The 13,838-nt window shown below is 41.6% G+C and overlaps 1 protein-coding gene across 1 annotated transcript in view; it reads left to right on the top strand.

Moving 5' to 3' along the window:
* Positions 1-4,040, top strand: part of LOC130362620 (proton-coupled folate transporter-like) — a 752,995-nt gene extending 748,955 nt beyond the window's left edge. Inside the window, exon 8 of the mRNA XM_056567415.1 lies at positions 3,708-4,040. Within this exon, the coding sequence (XP_056423390.1) occupies positions 3,708-3,762 (55 nt within the window). The 3' untranslated portion in view covers positions 3,763-4,040. The remainder of the gene's footprint in view (positions 1-3,707) is intronic.
* The last annotated feature ends 9,798 nt before the right edge of the window (positions 4,041-13,838 follow it).

Genomic DNA, 13,838 nt, shown 5'->3' with positions numbered 1-13,838 from the left:
CAGCCACTATATGTTCTACTCATGCTGCCGCCAACTCCAGGCTCTGCCATTCAGCCACTATATGGTCTCTTCCTGCTTCTGCCACCTCCAGGCTTTATCATTCAACCACTATATGGTCTCCTCATGCTGCCGCCAGCTCCAGGCTGTGTCATTCAGCCATCATATGGTTTACTGATACTGCTGGGCCTGGAACATTACCTTAAAAAATTTAAGGTAGCACTAGCTGCCATAAATCTTCAATTTAAATTTGAAAATGCATCTTTTAATCTTAGGCATTGTGAAGCCCTTTTGTCTACTCATGTTGCTGCCACCTCTAGGCTCTGTCATTGTGCTGCCATGTGACTCCTTGTTAGATTGGGTTTTGTTGTCGTACAGTATTAGTTCAAAGTAAACACCGGGACATTAAACTTGGGAATCTAATATAAATCTTACATTTAAATTAAAAAAATTTGATGTAATCTTTTCAAGACTGAGGCCCTATGGTCGTCGACGTTATATTATCTGCGGAATTATCACAAGACTCCAATGAAATAGTTTGGAGGGTAACAATGAACCATAACTGATTAAATGAAATATTCACACTTTCACAGTCAGGGGGGAGCTGGGAGGCAAGGGTTGGAACAGGTGGTATCTCACCTGGTGGAGGACTGCCAGCTCGATGCTCACCAGAATAGGTAATCAAAAAATTTCAATAAATTTAAATTAAATAAAAATTACATAAAAAATCTGCTGTGTGGCAGTGATTCTAATAGCAATGCCTGTAATCTGCATGTTATACTGAATAACAGTATTATTTCACTAACACAGCACACTCCCTATGCCTGTTAGGACAAGGAAAAGTGTTCTACACCCTATTAAACCTCTCTGTAAGCCAGAAATAGCCATTTTTAATGGCGATTTGCCGCAAATAAATTCGGTCCGGACCAAAAATTTTGGAAAATTCGAAAAAATTTGGAAATTTTTTCAGAAATTCGCTCATCTCTAATGAAAATGTTTACGGATATCAATTTTTTTTGTTCCTAAGACTGATACATTTCTAGCAGTGAATGCTCTTATTCAGTCATTGAACGTAGAATTGGTAGGAAAAAGTTTTTGTCGGATTTCTCTACAACCACCTTGTACAGGCAGGAATGCCTACCCAAAAAGTGGGCATTCACTTTAAAATTATTAACTTCTTCCCACTTCTTCTTTCTCTGGGACCCTTGAAAAAAGGAAACTCTAGAAAATTGTATTAATTATTATCTAAGCATTACTTCATTTTTTTTTGTTTCAATTTGCATCACAATGCTCAGTCATCAGATTTTGTTTTATTTGCCCTCATATTTAAGATACTGCTTCTTTGAGCATATGTTTTTAATATTAGACATTTTCTTGACTATTATCAAAATGTTGATGGAAGTTACCCACAAGATCTAGCACAATAATGAAAAAGAAATGAAAGTGCACTTCTGTAAGAGAATAATTTTCTTTGAGTATCTCTCATTGAATTTGCATTTACAACATGCATTACTAAATGTAATTCTATATCCAACTTTAATTAAATATATGATTGCAAAAAAGAAATGTAGAACTAGAAGTGCATATTGATCTGAAAGAAATCTTTTTACGTTTTAACAAGTTTCTATTTTAGAATTTGCCAACTCTAGAAAATATACTGTTATTGATAGCATGCATATAAATACATCCCTAGAATAATAATTATGCATCCAGATATTAACTCTTAGGCCCAGATTTATTAATCTGAGACAAAAACTGGAGCGATTTACCCATAGCAACCAATCACAGGTCAGGGGTCACTTTACCAGAGCTTGTTACGATATAAAAGCTGAACTGGGATTGGTTATTATGGATAAATCCAGACAGATAAATCTAAGCCATAATAGCTGACTAAAGCTCATTGGATTCAATATCATCATTTGGCAAGTTTACTTTTACAGACTTAACAGGGTTGTCCCAAGATTACAAGTTACCCCCTATCCCCAGGACAGGGATAAGTAACAGATCCTAGCAGTCAGATCTCAAGAATAGGAAGCTGAGTTTCCTGTCAAAAGCAGTAGGACACACATGCACTTTGCCAATTCATTCTTTCTCTATATGAGCTGCCAAAGATAGCCGGCTACAGCGTTCACCTATTTGCAAAGCTCCTATAGAGAATGAATAGAGCTGCAATGCGCATGGTCATCCTGCCACACGATTCTGATGGGAGATTGGGATTTCTATTCTCAAGATCTCAGGAAGGGATGAGGGGCTTAAAGCCCTGTAAATTGCCTATTCATCTGAACTTTTAAGCTATGTTGGTGTAATTGATGCTCTGGCCTTTGATCCAAGCACAAAGTTGAAATATACACTATTCTGGAAGTCTAAACATTTCACAAATAGGAAACTCCTTTGCAGTAGAATTCAGAGCATGACACTCAGGTATGGGCACAGGCATTATAATCGTCATTTTCTCTTATGGATTTTAGAACAAAGCTTCCATAGAATGACGCTGAGCCATTGATGGAGAATGAAGCTTCATTTTCCATCTCAAAACACTGTTTTCATTTGTTTTTAACAAAAAAAAAAAGGCTAAAATTCTAGGTGTATTTCCAGCCATAGTTTGCACTTGGAATATTTTCCCCAATAACTGGTATTCATATTTGCATCCATTTTTGGGCAGTAACGAGAGTTATAACCCAAAATATGTCTTTAAAGCATACCTGCCAGATGCCACAAAAAAAAAAAAAAAAAAGAAAGAAAATGTTACTCAGTACCTAATCCTTACCATGTACATCTAATTTTTATTCTGCTATCACCTATATATATTTTTTTTTATATAAATACCTCTTTTCATTGGCTCACAGGGTAAGAAATCCTCTCAGGGGAAGGGGGGTGTTTGCAGTCTTGTCCATGAGTCATCTCTTGTCCATAACTCATGGACAAACCTGAGGTTGCTGCAGGACTGGTTAGTGTCCCAGTAGGTATGGGGCCACTAGTGGTGAGATTTTCAGGAGCCGTTTTCTTTATTAAATATTCAACATTTTTTAAATTAACGTATTACAAAAGATCTTTCATTTTCATCAGTAACAACATATAAAAAGTTTTGGATCTTACAGTGCCCAATTAAATACATGCCCAGAAGGTTAAAAAGTGTTGTATTTTGGGCCATTAATGGTAAAAAAAAGGAGTCAACAATTTTACAGAGTAACAATTTAAGTCTTAAAATGAATATGTATATAAACAAAGGGTGGTTATCCTGTTCAATAGAACTCAATGGGAAAATTGCATTCATTGGTTCAGACTGAAAATTGCCATTTTATGGTCCACAAAATTGGCAAAAAATCTGTGTGTGCACATAGGCTCACAATAACAAAAAACATTTGTTTTAATTATATCACAACCTCTTTCCATATGTCCTAAAGCTACAATTGGAAAGAAGTTGTCAATTTGACACAATCCATTTATATAGTAAGCACCTTTGGCAGAAGGAGGATTATCTGTGATTAGACATTTCCCAATTGAATCACATAAATATAACTATTTAAACATTTTTTGAAACATATTTACAATAACAGAATGCACCAAAATTTGTTGAAAACAATGTAAAATGTGCCATTGTTAAAGAAGCGGATTAGTATGATGAATTGCTTCTTTTTCTTTTGAATTGTTCTGTGGTTTATATGTGTAATTATCTGAATAACACATTTTTTCCACTTCTTTTTGTAAAGGTGGATCAGTGAAATACCCACCGAACTCCCTAAGGTGATCATCAATGAAGAATAATTGGTAGGCAAAGATTAGTATATAAAGGACCACAGAAAAAAAAAACATGTTGTTTTGTTAAAAATCATTACATTTTGTTTCTTTGCTTAGTGTTCAATCATTTGAACATGTTATTAATATTCTGCTGGGCACAGCGGCATGTGAGGGTATGGAATGATTGCAATCAAAGGAACCAGAGGGTTTAAGAACATAAAAATAATTCTAGAAACATAAAAGTGTGTTAACCATGTAACTTATGTAATGACTTGGGGCCTTTTCATATTTAAATTTTAATAGAACTGTAAAATAATAGGTTTAAATAAAAGTTGTATGGACTTCTTCATTTTGTATTTTTTTGCATGTTTGGTTATGCCTGTGTCAGTCTTCTAATTGTACAAAAAGTCAATCTTCAAAGTTTATTCCAACAGTATCACATAAACCAGTTGAAATCAACGATATACAGGCAGCTGTCCCTGTACTGATACATGCCTACAATTGACAAGGTATACAATCAGGTTGCAAGCGGCTCGAGACATAACATCACTAGTCAGGTGTTAAAAGGGAGCCTATCTCTGCTTTAATGGGTGGAGAAACATTCTCCACAGGGCTGCAGGAAATTTTAGTTTCCAGCACAGCACACATGGAAGGGTGCTTAGCTGTGCTGCAATGGGTGGGGTTGTTGATATGTGGGAGGGAGAATAGTGACCTCACACTTACAAACAGGGAATCCTGGGACTTGTAGTTGGAGAGAGGGAATGCCATCAGGAAATACATATTTCGCAAAAAGAAAGCAGCAGCATAACGGGGGACTCACTACACTTAGCCCCAAGACAAGCACAGATCCTTCCTAAGCATGTCCGTTACTGTCTGGCAAGTAAGTACTGAAATCACCTTATGTTGCATCACCCCTTTAAGTAAACACTTGCTGGTGTTTATAGGGGTACTCCGCTGGAAAAAAAATATATAAACTGTGCTAGAAAGTTAAACATATTTGTAAATTACTTTTATTAAAAAATCTTAATCCTTCCAGTACTTATCAGCTGCTGTATACTACAGAGGAAGTTATTTTCTTTTAGAATTTCCTTTCTGTCTGACCACAGTGCTCTCTGCTGACACCTCTTTCCATGTCAGGAACTGTCCAGAGCAGGAGAGGTTTGCTATGGGGATTTGCTCCTAAATTGGACAGAGGTGTCAGCAGAAAGCACTGTGGTCAGACAGAAAGGAAATTCAAAAAGAAAATAACTTCCTCTATAGTATAGAGCAGCTGATAAGTACTGAAAGGCTTAAGATTTTTTAATAAAAGTAATTTACAAATCTGTTTAACTTTCTGGCACCAGTTGATTTGATTTTAAAAAAAAAAGTTTTCCAGCTAGTACCCCCTTTAATTTGCCAGATTAGAAGGTTAACGGTTCTTAGTAAATGTGACACATTGGTGGCTTCCTCTATAGATGGCATAGATTTCAGTTTAAATGAATGTCTGCTTGCAGGAGCTAGTATTTGTAAAACCAACAGATGCGAAAGCATCCTAAGCTCTTGCCAATTTCCGAGCACATGGTTAATTTTTAAAAAGTTGTAAAATGAGGCTTGCACAAAGACCGGAGACTTTTTGACACCAAAAAACTGTTGTACATAAACAAAGATGATTTTCCTAACAGCATGCATCTTTGTTAGCTGTTCACATCATGTACATGTATAAAAGCAGAGCTGGATTGTTCAGCAGGTGAGTTCTGGAAATTATTATGTGGGTTACAATGACTATTAGTGTGACTCACACCAACAAGTGCAGAGGTATAGGAGAAAAAAGCTGTGATGGCGCTCCCAGGGAAATAACCCGAAGTCGTGGGTATTGGTGAAAAATAAATTAATAATTTATTCTTACAGCATAAGAAATCAAAGAAAATAATAAATAAAAAGCAAGACGCTTTTCGGAGTCACAGCTCCCTTTTTCAATTGAAGGTGGTTGCTGTATGGCAAGGTGACAGGTATACGTGTTTAAATACATGAAAAATGACATCAAAACCAGATGAGCTGGTGACGTCCTGTGGGGTAGATGCTAGGGCCTGGTAAGGGCCAGGCAATACAGACCTATATAATATAACATATTCAATGAAGGGGCATGAAAACCACGTCAAACATTTAAAAAAGCATAGATATAGTCTTTTACAGGAGTATTTGGATGTTCAAACTGAACCGCGAGAGATGTCCGTGGTGGCGACCAATCAGCTGCCGGCGTCCGTGGGACCAATCAGGAGGCAGTAGGAGGAGGCTGTCATCGCTGTGCAGGGTTGCCGCTGTATGGATTGATTGGAGACGAGCCTCTTGAAGCTGATTGGCCGCTTGCTGCGAGAGGTGAAGAGGTGGCCAATCAGGAGCGAGCCGTACTTGGCTGTGTACAGTTACGCTGTCATAGGGGAACATAGGCCGTACGAGGATGTAGTCCAAAGATAGTGGGCGGGATGTTGATTGGCTGTCCGTGATATTAGATGAGCCAATCAGAGGGGGGACGTATAAGTCCGGGTTGCAAGTCCTTGTCGCTGGTGGCGGTATAAAAAAGTTCAAAAGTGTCAGCCAATCGCTGCTGGACCGGTCCGGGTGGCAGCCAATCAGAATGAAGACGTGTAGATCATCTATGGGTGATTCCTAGAGGCATCGGCGGCAAATCCATTTTGAAGAATACGACCAATAGCTGCTGGGGAGGTCCCGGCGGCGACCAATCACGAAGAGGGATGTGTTGTAGTGCTGTCAGGATGACGGAGTCAGACTTTATCATCGTTCGGGCGGGCTGTCATCTAATCTGGAGTTCATCGAAGTCCGGAACACACTCGGAACTTGTCATGGAGGAGCTGTAAACCGGTAAGGGAGTAAAGAGGTAGAAGGGGAGGGGAGAGACAGGTGGTTTTGGCGGCTTGCTGTCAGCTTGTCCTGCAGAGAGGAGGCATCTGGTGCGGCTGTCATGATGTCATCGGGACCTTGTGCTGCCTTAAGCTGGCATCAGTGGGTGGACTGGGGGTGTGGATTGCGTGACGTTTTCGATGTATTCATTCAGACCCGAGGGGGTCTGGCAGCTGTCATAGTTGAGGTAGCTGTTCCCATCCACTGACTTGAAGTAGGTCTTAGTCTGGACCTGGTTGTCCTCGGTGTGGTAGACAATGACATCCAGGTATTCAATGTCCCCTGAGTGGTTAGAGGTGAATTGGATGTTCCAGGAGTTTTCATTTAGGGACGTGAGGAGGTTTTTGAAATTTTCCTTAGAGCTGTCCCAGATGATGAAGATGTCATTTATGTATCTTTTGTACAGTATGCAGTGTTTGAACAATTCATGTCTGTACAGTACAGTCTCTTCAAAGTGTCCCATGAAGAGGTTAGCGAGACTAGGTGCGAATTGGCTCCACATCGCTGTGCCACAGCACTTGTGGTAAATGCTGCCATTGAACTAGTACGTATTGTTCTGCAGGATGAAGAGGATGCTGTCCAAGATGAATTGGTGCTGGAGTGGTGGCATGGTGGGATCACTTTGAAGAAAGTGGGAAAGTCACTACAGCCTTTTGACTATGAACATTACCTCACTGTACACTATCATTGACCACCACCTGGGAATTGCTTCAGTATCCCACTTTCTTCAAAGTGATCCCACCATGCCACAACTCCAGCGCCAATTCATCATGGACAGCATCCTCTTCATCCTGCAGAACAATACGTTCCAGTTCAACTGCAACATTTACCACCAGTGCTGTGGCACAGCGATGGGGAGCCGATTCGCACCTAGTCTCGCTAACCTCTTCATGGGACACTTCGAAAAGACTGTACTGTACAGACATGAGCTGTTCAAACACTGCATACTGTACAAAAGATACATAGATGACATCTTCATCATCTGGGATAGCTCTAAGGAAAATGTCAACAACTTCCTCACGTCCCTAAATGAAAACTCCTGGAACATCCAATTCACCTCTAACCACTCGTGGGACTCCATTGAATACCTGGATGTCATTGTCTACCACACCGAGGACAACCAGGTGCAGACTAGGAACTACTTCAAGTCAGTGGATGGGAACAGCTACCTCAACTATGACAGCTGCCACTTTAAAAAGTGGACTCAGAACAAAAGAATCAGAAGAAACTGCACCAAAACCTCAGACTTTGTGGACCAAAGTAGAATCCTGGACCAGCGCTTCAAATCCAAAGGCTATCCCACCTCACTCATCAACCAGGGCAAACTCAAGGCTAGCAAATTCTCACAGAAAGAGTGCTTGAAACCTAAGATCACCAACAATGACCTACCTGAGCATACCCACTCCTTCAACTTCATCACTACCTACAATGATGACCACAAAAGCATCAAGAAGATCATCGCAGCCCACAGGAAGACTCTCCTGCTGGACCCATTCCTTAAAGACATTCTGCCCCCCAGACCTAATATCACTTTCAGAAAGAACAGGTCTCTCAAAAATATGCTGGCACCCAGTAAACTCAAAGCACCAAATAAACAAACTACCCTTCTGGACACCCCACTTGTCACCGGTTCATGCAAGTGCAGCAAACCCCTTTGCAAATGCTGCAGCAACATTGCGAACAAATGCACCAAGTTCGCCTGCAGGATCACCAACATCACTTACCCCATCAAGAGTTTAGTCAACTGCAGCACCTCCTACGTGATCCACCTCATCGAGTGCCCTGTGGTCTCCAGTACGTCAGACGTACCATCCATCATGAATCAGCGCATTAACAAGCACAGATCTAATGTCACCAAGGGGTACCAACTCCATAGTGTCTCCAGGCATGCAACAGAAAAGCACAGCAGCGACTTCAGGTGTCACACCATCACACCCATTGAACACATCTCTGCTGACACGGCCCACCGCTTCGCAGTACTGAGGAAACGTTAAAACTTCTGGATCTTCACCCTCAAAACCTTGACCCCCTCGGGTCTGAATGAATACATCGAAAACATCACGTAATCCACACCCCGAGTCCACCCACTGATGCCAGCTTAAGGCAGCACAAGGTCCCAATGACTTCATGACAGCCGCACCAGATGCCTCCTCACTGCGGGACAAGCTGACAGCAAGCCGCCGCCAAAACCACCTGTCTCTCCCCTCCCCTTCTACCTCTTTACTCCCTTACCGGTTTACAGCTCCTCCATGACAAGTTCCGAATGTGTTCCTGACTTTGATGACCTCCAGATTAGATGACAGCCCGTCCGGATGATGATAAAGTCTGACACCGGCATCCTGACAGCACTACAACACATCCCTCTTCGTGATTGGTCGCCGGCGGGACCTGCCCAGCAGCTATTGGTCGTATTCTTCAAAATAGATTTGCCGCCGATGCTTCTAGGAATCACCCATAGAGGATATACACGTCTTCATTCTGATTGGCCGCCACCCGGATGGGTCCAGCAGTGATTGGCTGACACTTTTGAACTTTTTTCTACCGCCACCAGCGACAAGGACTTGCAACCCGGACTTATACGTCCCCCCTCTGATTGGCTCATCTAATATCATGGACAGCCAATCAACATCCTGCCCACTATCTTTGGACTACATCCTCGTACGGCCTATGTTCCCCTATGACAGCGTAACTGTACACAGCCAAGTACGGCTCGCTCCTGATTGGCCACCTCTTCACCTCTCGCAGCAAGCGGCCAATCAGCTTCAAGAGGCTCGTCTCCATTCATTCCCCACAGTGGCAACCCTGCACAGCGATGACAGCCTCCTCCTACTGCCTCCCGATTGGTCCCACGGACGCCGTCAGCTTCCTGATTGGTTGTCACCACGGACATTTCTAGAGGTTCAGTTTGAACATCCAAATTCTCCTGTAAAAGACTATACCTATGCTTTTTTACATGTTTGATGTGGTTTTCATGCCCCTTCATTGAATATGTTATATTATATAGGTCTGTAATGCCCGGCCCTTACCTGGCCCTGGCATCTACCCCAGATGACGTTACCAGCTCACCTGGTTTTGGCGCCATTTTTCATGTATTTAAACACGTATACCTGTCACCTTGCCATACAGCAACCACCTTCAATTGAAAAAGGGAGCTGTGACTCCCGAAACGCGTCTTACTTTATATTTATTATTTTCTTTGATTTCTTATGCTGTAAGAATAAATTATTAATTTATTTTTCCCCAATACCCAAGACTTCGGGTTATTTCCTTGGGAGCGCCATCGCAGCTTTTTTCTCCTATACCTCTGCATTACTCTACGGACTCTCCCCTGGGCTCCATCCTCATGCTGCTGGCCTGCATACCAAGCTACCATCACCGGCAAGGAATACGCTACCCTCACTTGGGTACCCACCTACACCGGATAAAGACCTACCTCCCCTTTTTCTCCATTTATTGTTCACACCAACAAGTGGCATTCGAAGAGCCACTAGTACAGTTCTAGTATTATTGCTAATATGAGTCTGGCATTATTTTGACAATAGAACTATGTACATCACTCTGACTGGCACTAATAATGGTACCTCTATTAGACTATCATTGTTAATGGGCACATACATTGCTATCATGGTCATTAATTACTGCATGGAAACGGGCAGGACTTTTATTAATGTATAGATACCAGTATGTATCCGGTGCTCTCAAAGCCTTAGGGTAGAGTCACACAAAGCACATCCGCAGCGTATTTGATGCAGCGGGTGCGCTACTGATGACCCCTAGAGTGTGCCTCCTGCTGTGCCCGTTTGTCTGCTTTGTCTGCTTGTAGCAGCAATCCGCCCGGAGTTGGAGGAGACACCGCACTGTCTGTAAGTACAATGCACATGTGCCCAGCAACTCGCAGATCACTGTGTGTCTGCTCGTAGTGGCGGATTGCTGCTACAAGCTGACAACACAGGCACAGCAGGAGGCACACTCTAGAGGGGGGTGAGTAGCACATCCGCAGCTTTATATATGCAGCTGATGTGCTATGTGTGACCCTACCCTTAAAGTGGTTGGCCACTGTATAGCAAAATAGTGTACAGTATTAGTAAGAGTATGCACTGCTCCTGTAGTGCTTATAATTGAAGCAATCATCAGTGAGTACACTGCATAACTATTACCCTTGGAAAAATTATGCAAGCTTTCTGTGTGGCTAATATAAGCTAATAAAATAACTAATAATCCTTTTTTTCGGCTACAAGATGACTTTGGTTTGTTTGATCAACCATTGTGTTTTTTTTTTTTATATGTAAACTTGATATAAACAACTTATTGCCTCTTTCCAACATAATATAGCCATTCAATAGCACTTCTAGCTCCCTCTCTGCTGGGATCTATAGATTTGCAAAGCCACATATTCCCAAAGAGTTATCAGTTCAAAACCATAGTAATTGTTGCAGTGTCCGCTCTATAGTAGCCAGTGTCATAGTGCTAATATCAGAGTAGTTCCCACAATATTGAAGTGTTGTATAGACTGTGGGGCCCATAATGCCAGCCTTATAAGGAACATAACCCCAGTTTCATATATCCAATCTGTTGTACCTCCAGTGACACTGCATTATGTTGTGACATCTAAATTTGTACAACAGCTCCGCCATAGTGTCAAAATTTCTGTTCATGATAGGATGCCTAAAGGGGTACTCTGGAGAAAAAAAAAATCAAATCAACTGGTGCCAAAAAAGTTAATCAGATAAACAGTAAATTACTTCTATTTAAAAATCTTAATCCTCCCAATACTTATCAGATGCTGTATGCTCAAGAGGAAATTGTGTAGTTCTTTCCATTCTGACCACACTGCTTTCTACTGCCACCTCTATCCGTGTCATGCCAGAGCAGAAGAGATTTGCTATGGGAATTTCCTCTGCTCAGGACAGTTCCTGACACAGACATAGGTGGCAGCAGAGAGCACTGTGGCCAGACCTGAAAGAACTACACAACTTTCTCTAGTTCATATAGCAGCTAATAAGTTCTGGAAGGATTAAGATTTTAAAATAGATATAATTTATACATTTGTCTAACTTTCTGAAACCAGTTAATTTAAAAAAACATTTATTTTCCCCCGGAGTACCCCTTTAAATGAATATAATCACTGACAACAAGGACCCCAACCTGAGGTTCCATGAATGTTTGTACAGCCTTGGTGCAGGACGTTTAGTAAAGTGGAAAAAATACCCTAATGTCCAAAAAGGAAAAATCATTGGCAATTAAAGGGAATGTGTCTTTTTAGGATAAGGCCACAGGCATGAGGTTGTTTCTTTCTCATCTTTTTCTATTTTCTGATGTAGCTATATGTTACAAAAGAATACACTGGAGTTGACTCATTTACTTATATGGGAAAATTTTCTAGGCATGCTATGTAACCCATGCAAAGGTCATTGTGCTAGGAAGGGAAAAGGGTAAACTCTAACCAATACCCATTGTGAATGCCCTGATCCTGTTTTATCTTTATACTGTGCCTCCTTTTAATGTAATTCCTCCCATGATAATAATGAGGAGGCTGCAAAACAAAATCTTTAAAAATAAGTGTAATTTAAAAACTTGATTTAAACAAAATATCATTTTCTGATGACACATTCCCTTTAAATTGGCCTCTGTGTGGACTACTGTCCTGTCTATTAGAATCTTGAAAGAAGGAGGTTACAGTGCAGTCTGCAGTGAGTCTGCAGAGAGAAGGAGGTTACAGTGCAGTCTGCAGTGATTGGATGAGGAGACCCAGCACAGCAGACTCAGGGAGAAAGTGAATGCATGGTAAATGAGGGCAAGCTCTGTGCATGTCTTACATGTGCCCCTTTATGAGCAGTGGATGTTAGAATAAGTGAGAAGCAGAATAGAGGGATTTGTGAGCCAAGTACAGAAGCTATATATTAGAAAAAGACAAAAAAGAGGGGCCGCACCTTGTGTATTACCCCGGACAATAGGGTGGGAATGAAGGAGTGGCTGGATTGCACCAGCCTGGCGGATGGCCACTCACCTTACTGAAGTAAAACTATGCTTATCACCCCTGAATCAAGGTATGGTGGTAGTAGTTAAGATGGAGGTGAACTGCAAAGCTCAAAGGGTAACAGGGATGGAGAGTCCAGTCCTGTTAAGTGTAGTGGATATGGCACCCAATCTGAGGAAGGAGGGTGCCACCTCCGAAACGCGTCATTGGTGTGCTGAATAAACATAGTACCTCATGGTACTTTAATGCTATATTTGGATCTGGAACTTATTTATATTGGAAATCCGAACAGCGCCTGATGCATGGGTACAGAAGCTAGACACATAAAAAAGACATGTAAAACATTTGCATGACCTAGTAAGTAGCACACGTAAGTAGAGATGAGCAAATTTCTTAAAAATGTGATTCAGCCAATTCGCTAAAAATGTTTTTTGTTCCTAATTTATTCACGGTGAATCGCTATTAAAAACGGCTATTTCTGGCCTACAGAGAAGAGAGCCTCAATAGGGGTGTAGAACACTTTGCCTTGTCCTAACACGCATAGGGAGTGTGCTGTGTTAGTGAAATAATACTGTTATTCAGTATGACATGCAGATTACAGGCATCACTATTACAATCACTGCCGCAGAACATCTGGAGGTGGCAGCAGGGAGACCATATGGTGTCAAAATGAAAGAGAATAAATTGATTTTTTTAATGTAATTTTTATTTTATTTTATTTGAATTTATTAAAAATTTTTGAGTACCCATTCTGGTGAGCATCGAGCTGGTGGTCTGCCACGAGCGAGCTTCCAACTGTTCCAGACCTTGATTATCAGTGCCTCTAGAATCACTGTTGCAGAGCGGTACAATGACAGAGCCTGGAGGTGGCATCAGTATGAGGAGACCATATAGTGGCTGACTGACACAGCCTGGAGTTTGCAGCAGCATGAGGAGAACATATAGTGGCACAATGACACAGTGTGGAGGTGGTGGCTGCATGAAGAGAGCACACAGTGGCTGAATGACACAGCCTGGAGTTTGCGGCAGCATGAGGAGAACGTATAGTGGCTGAATGACACATCCTGGAGTTGGCAGAAGCATGAGGAGAATATATAGTGGCTGAATGACACAGTGTGGAGGTGGCGACAGCATGAGGAGACCATATAGTGGCTGAATGAGACAGTGTGGAGGTGTCGGCAGCATGAAGAGAACATATAGTGGCTGAATGACACAGCCTGAAGTTGGC

Source organism: Hyla sarda, chromosome 3, assembly GCF_029499605.1.
Source record: "Hyla sarda isolate aHylSar1 chromosome 3, aHylSar1.hap1, whole genome shotgun sequence".
NCBI lineage: Eukaryota > Metazoa > Chordata > Amphibia > Anura > Hylidae > Hyla > Hyla sarda.
The sequence above is the reverse complement of the archived record's forward strand: the minus strand, read 5'-3'. Positions and strand labels throughout refer to the sequence as shown.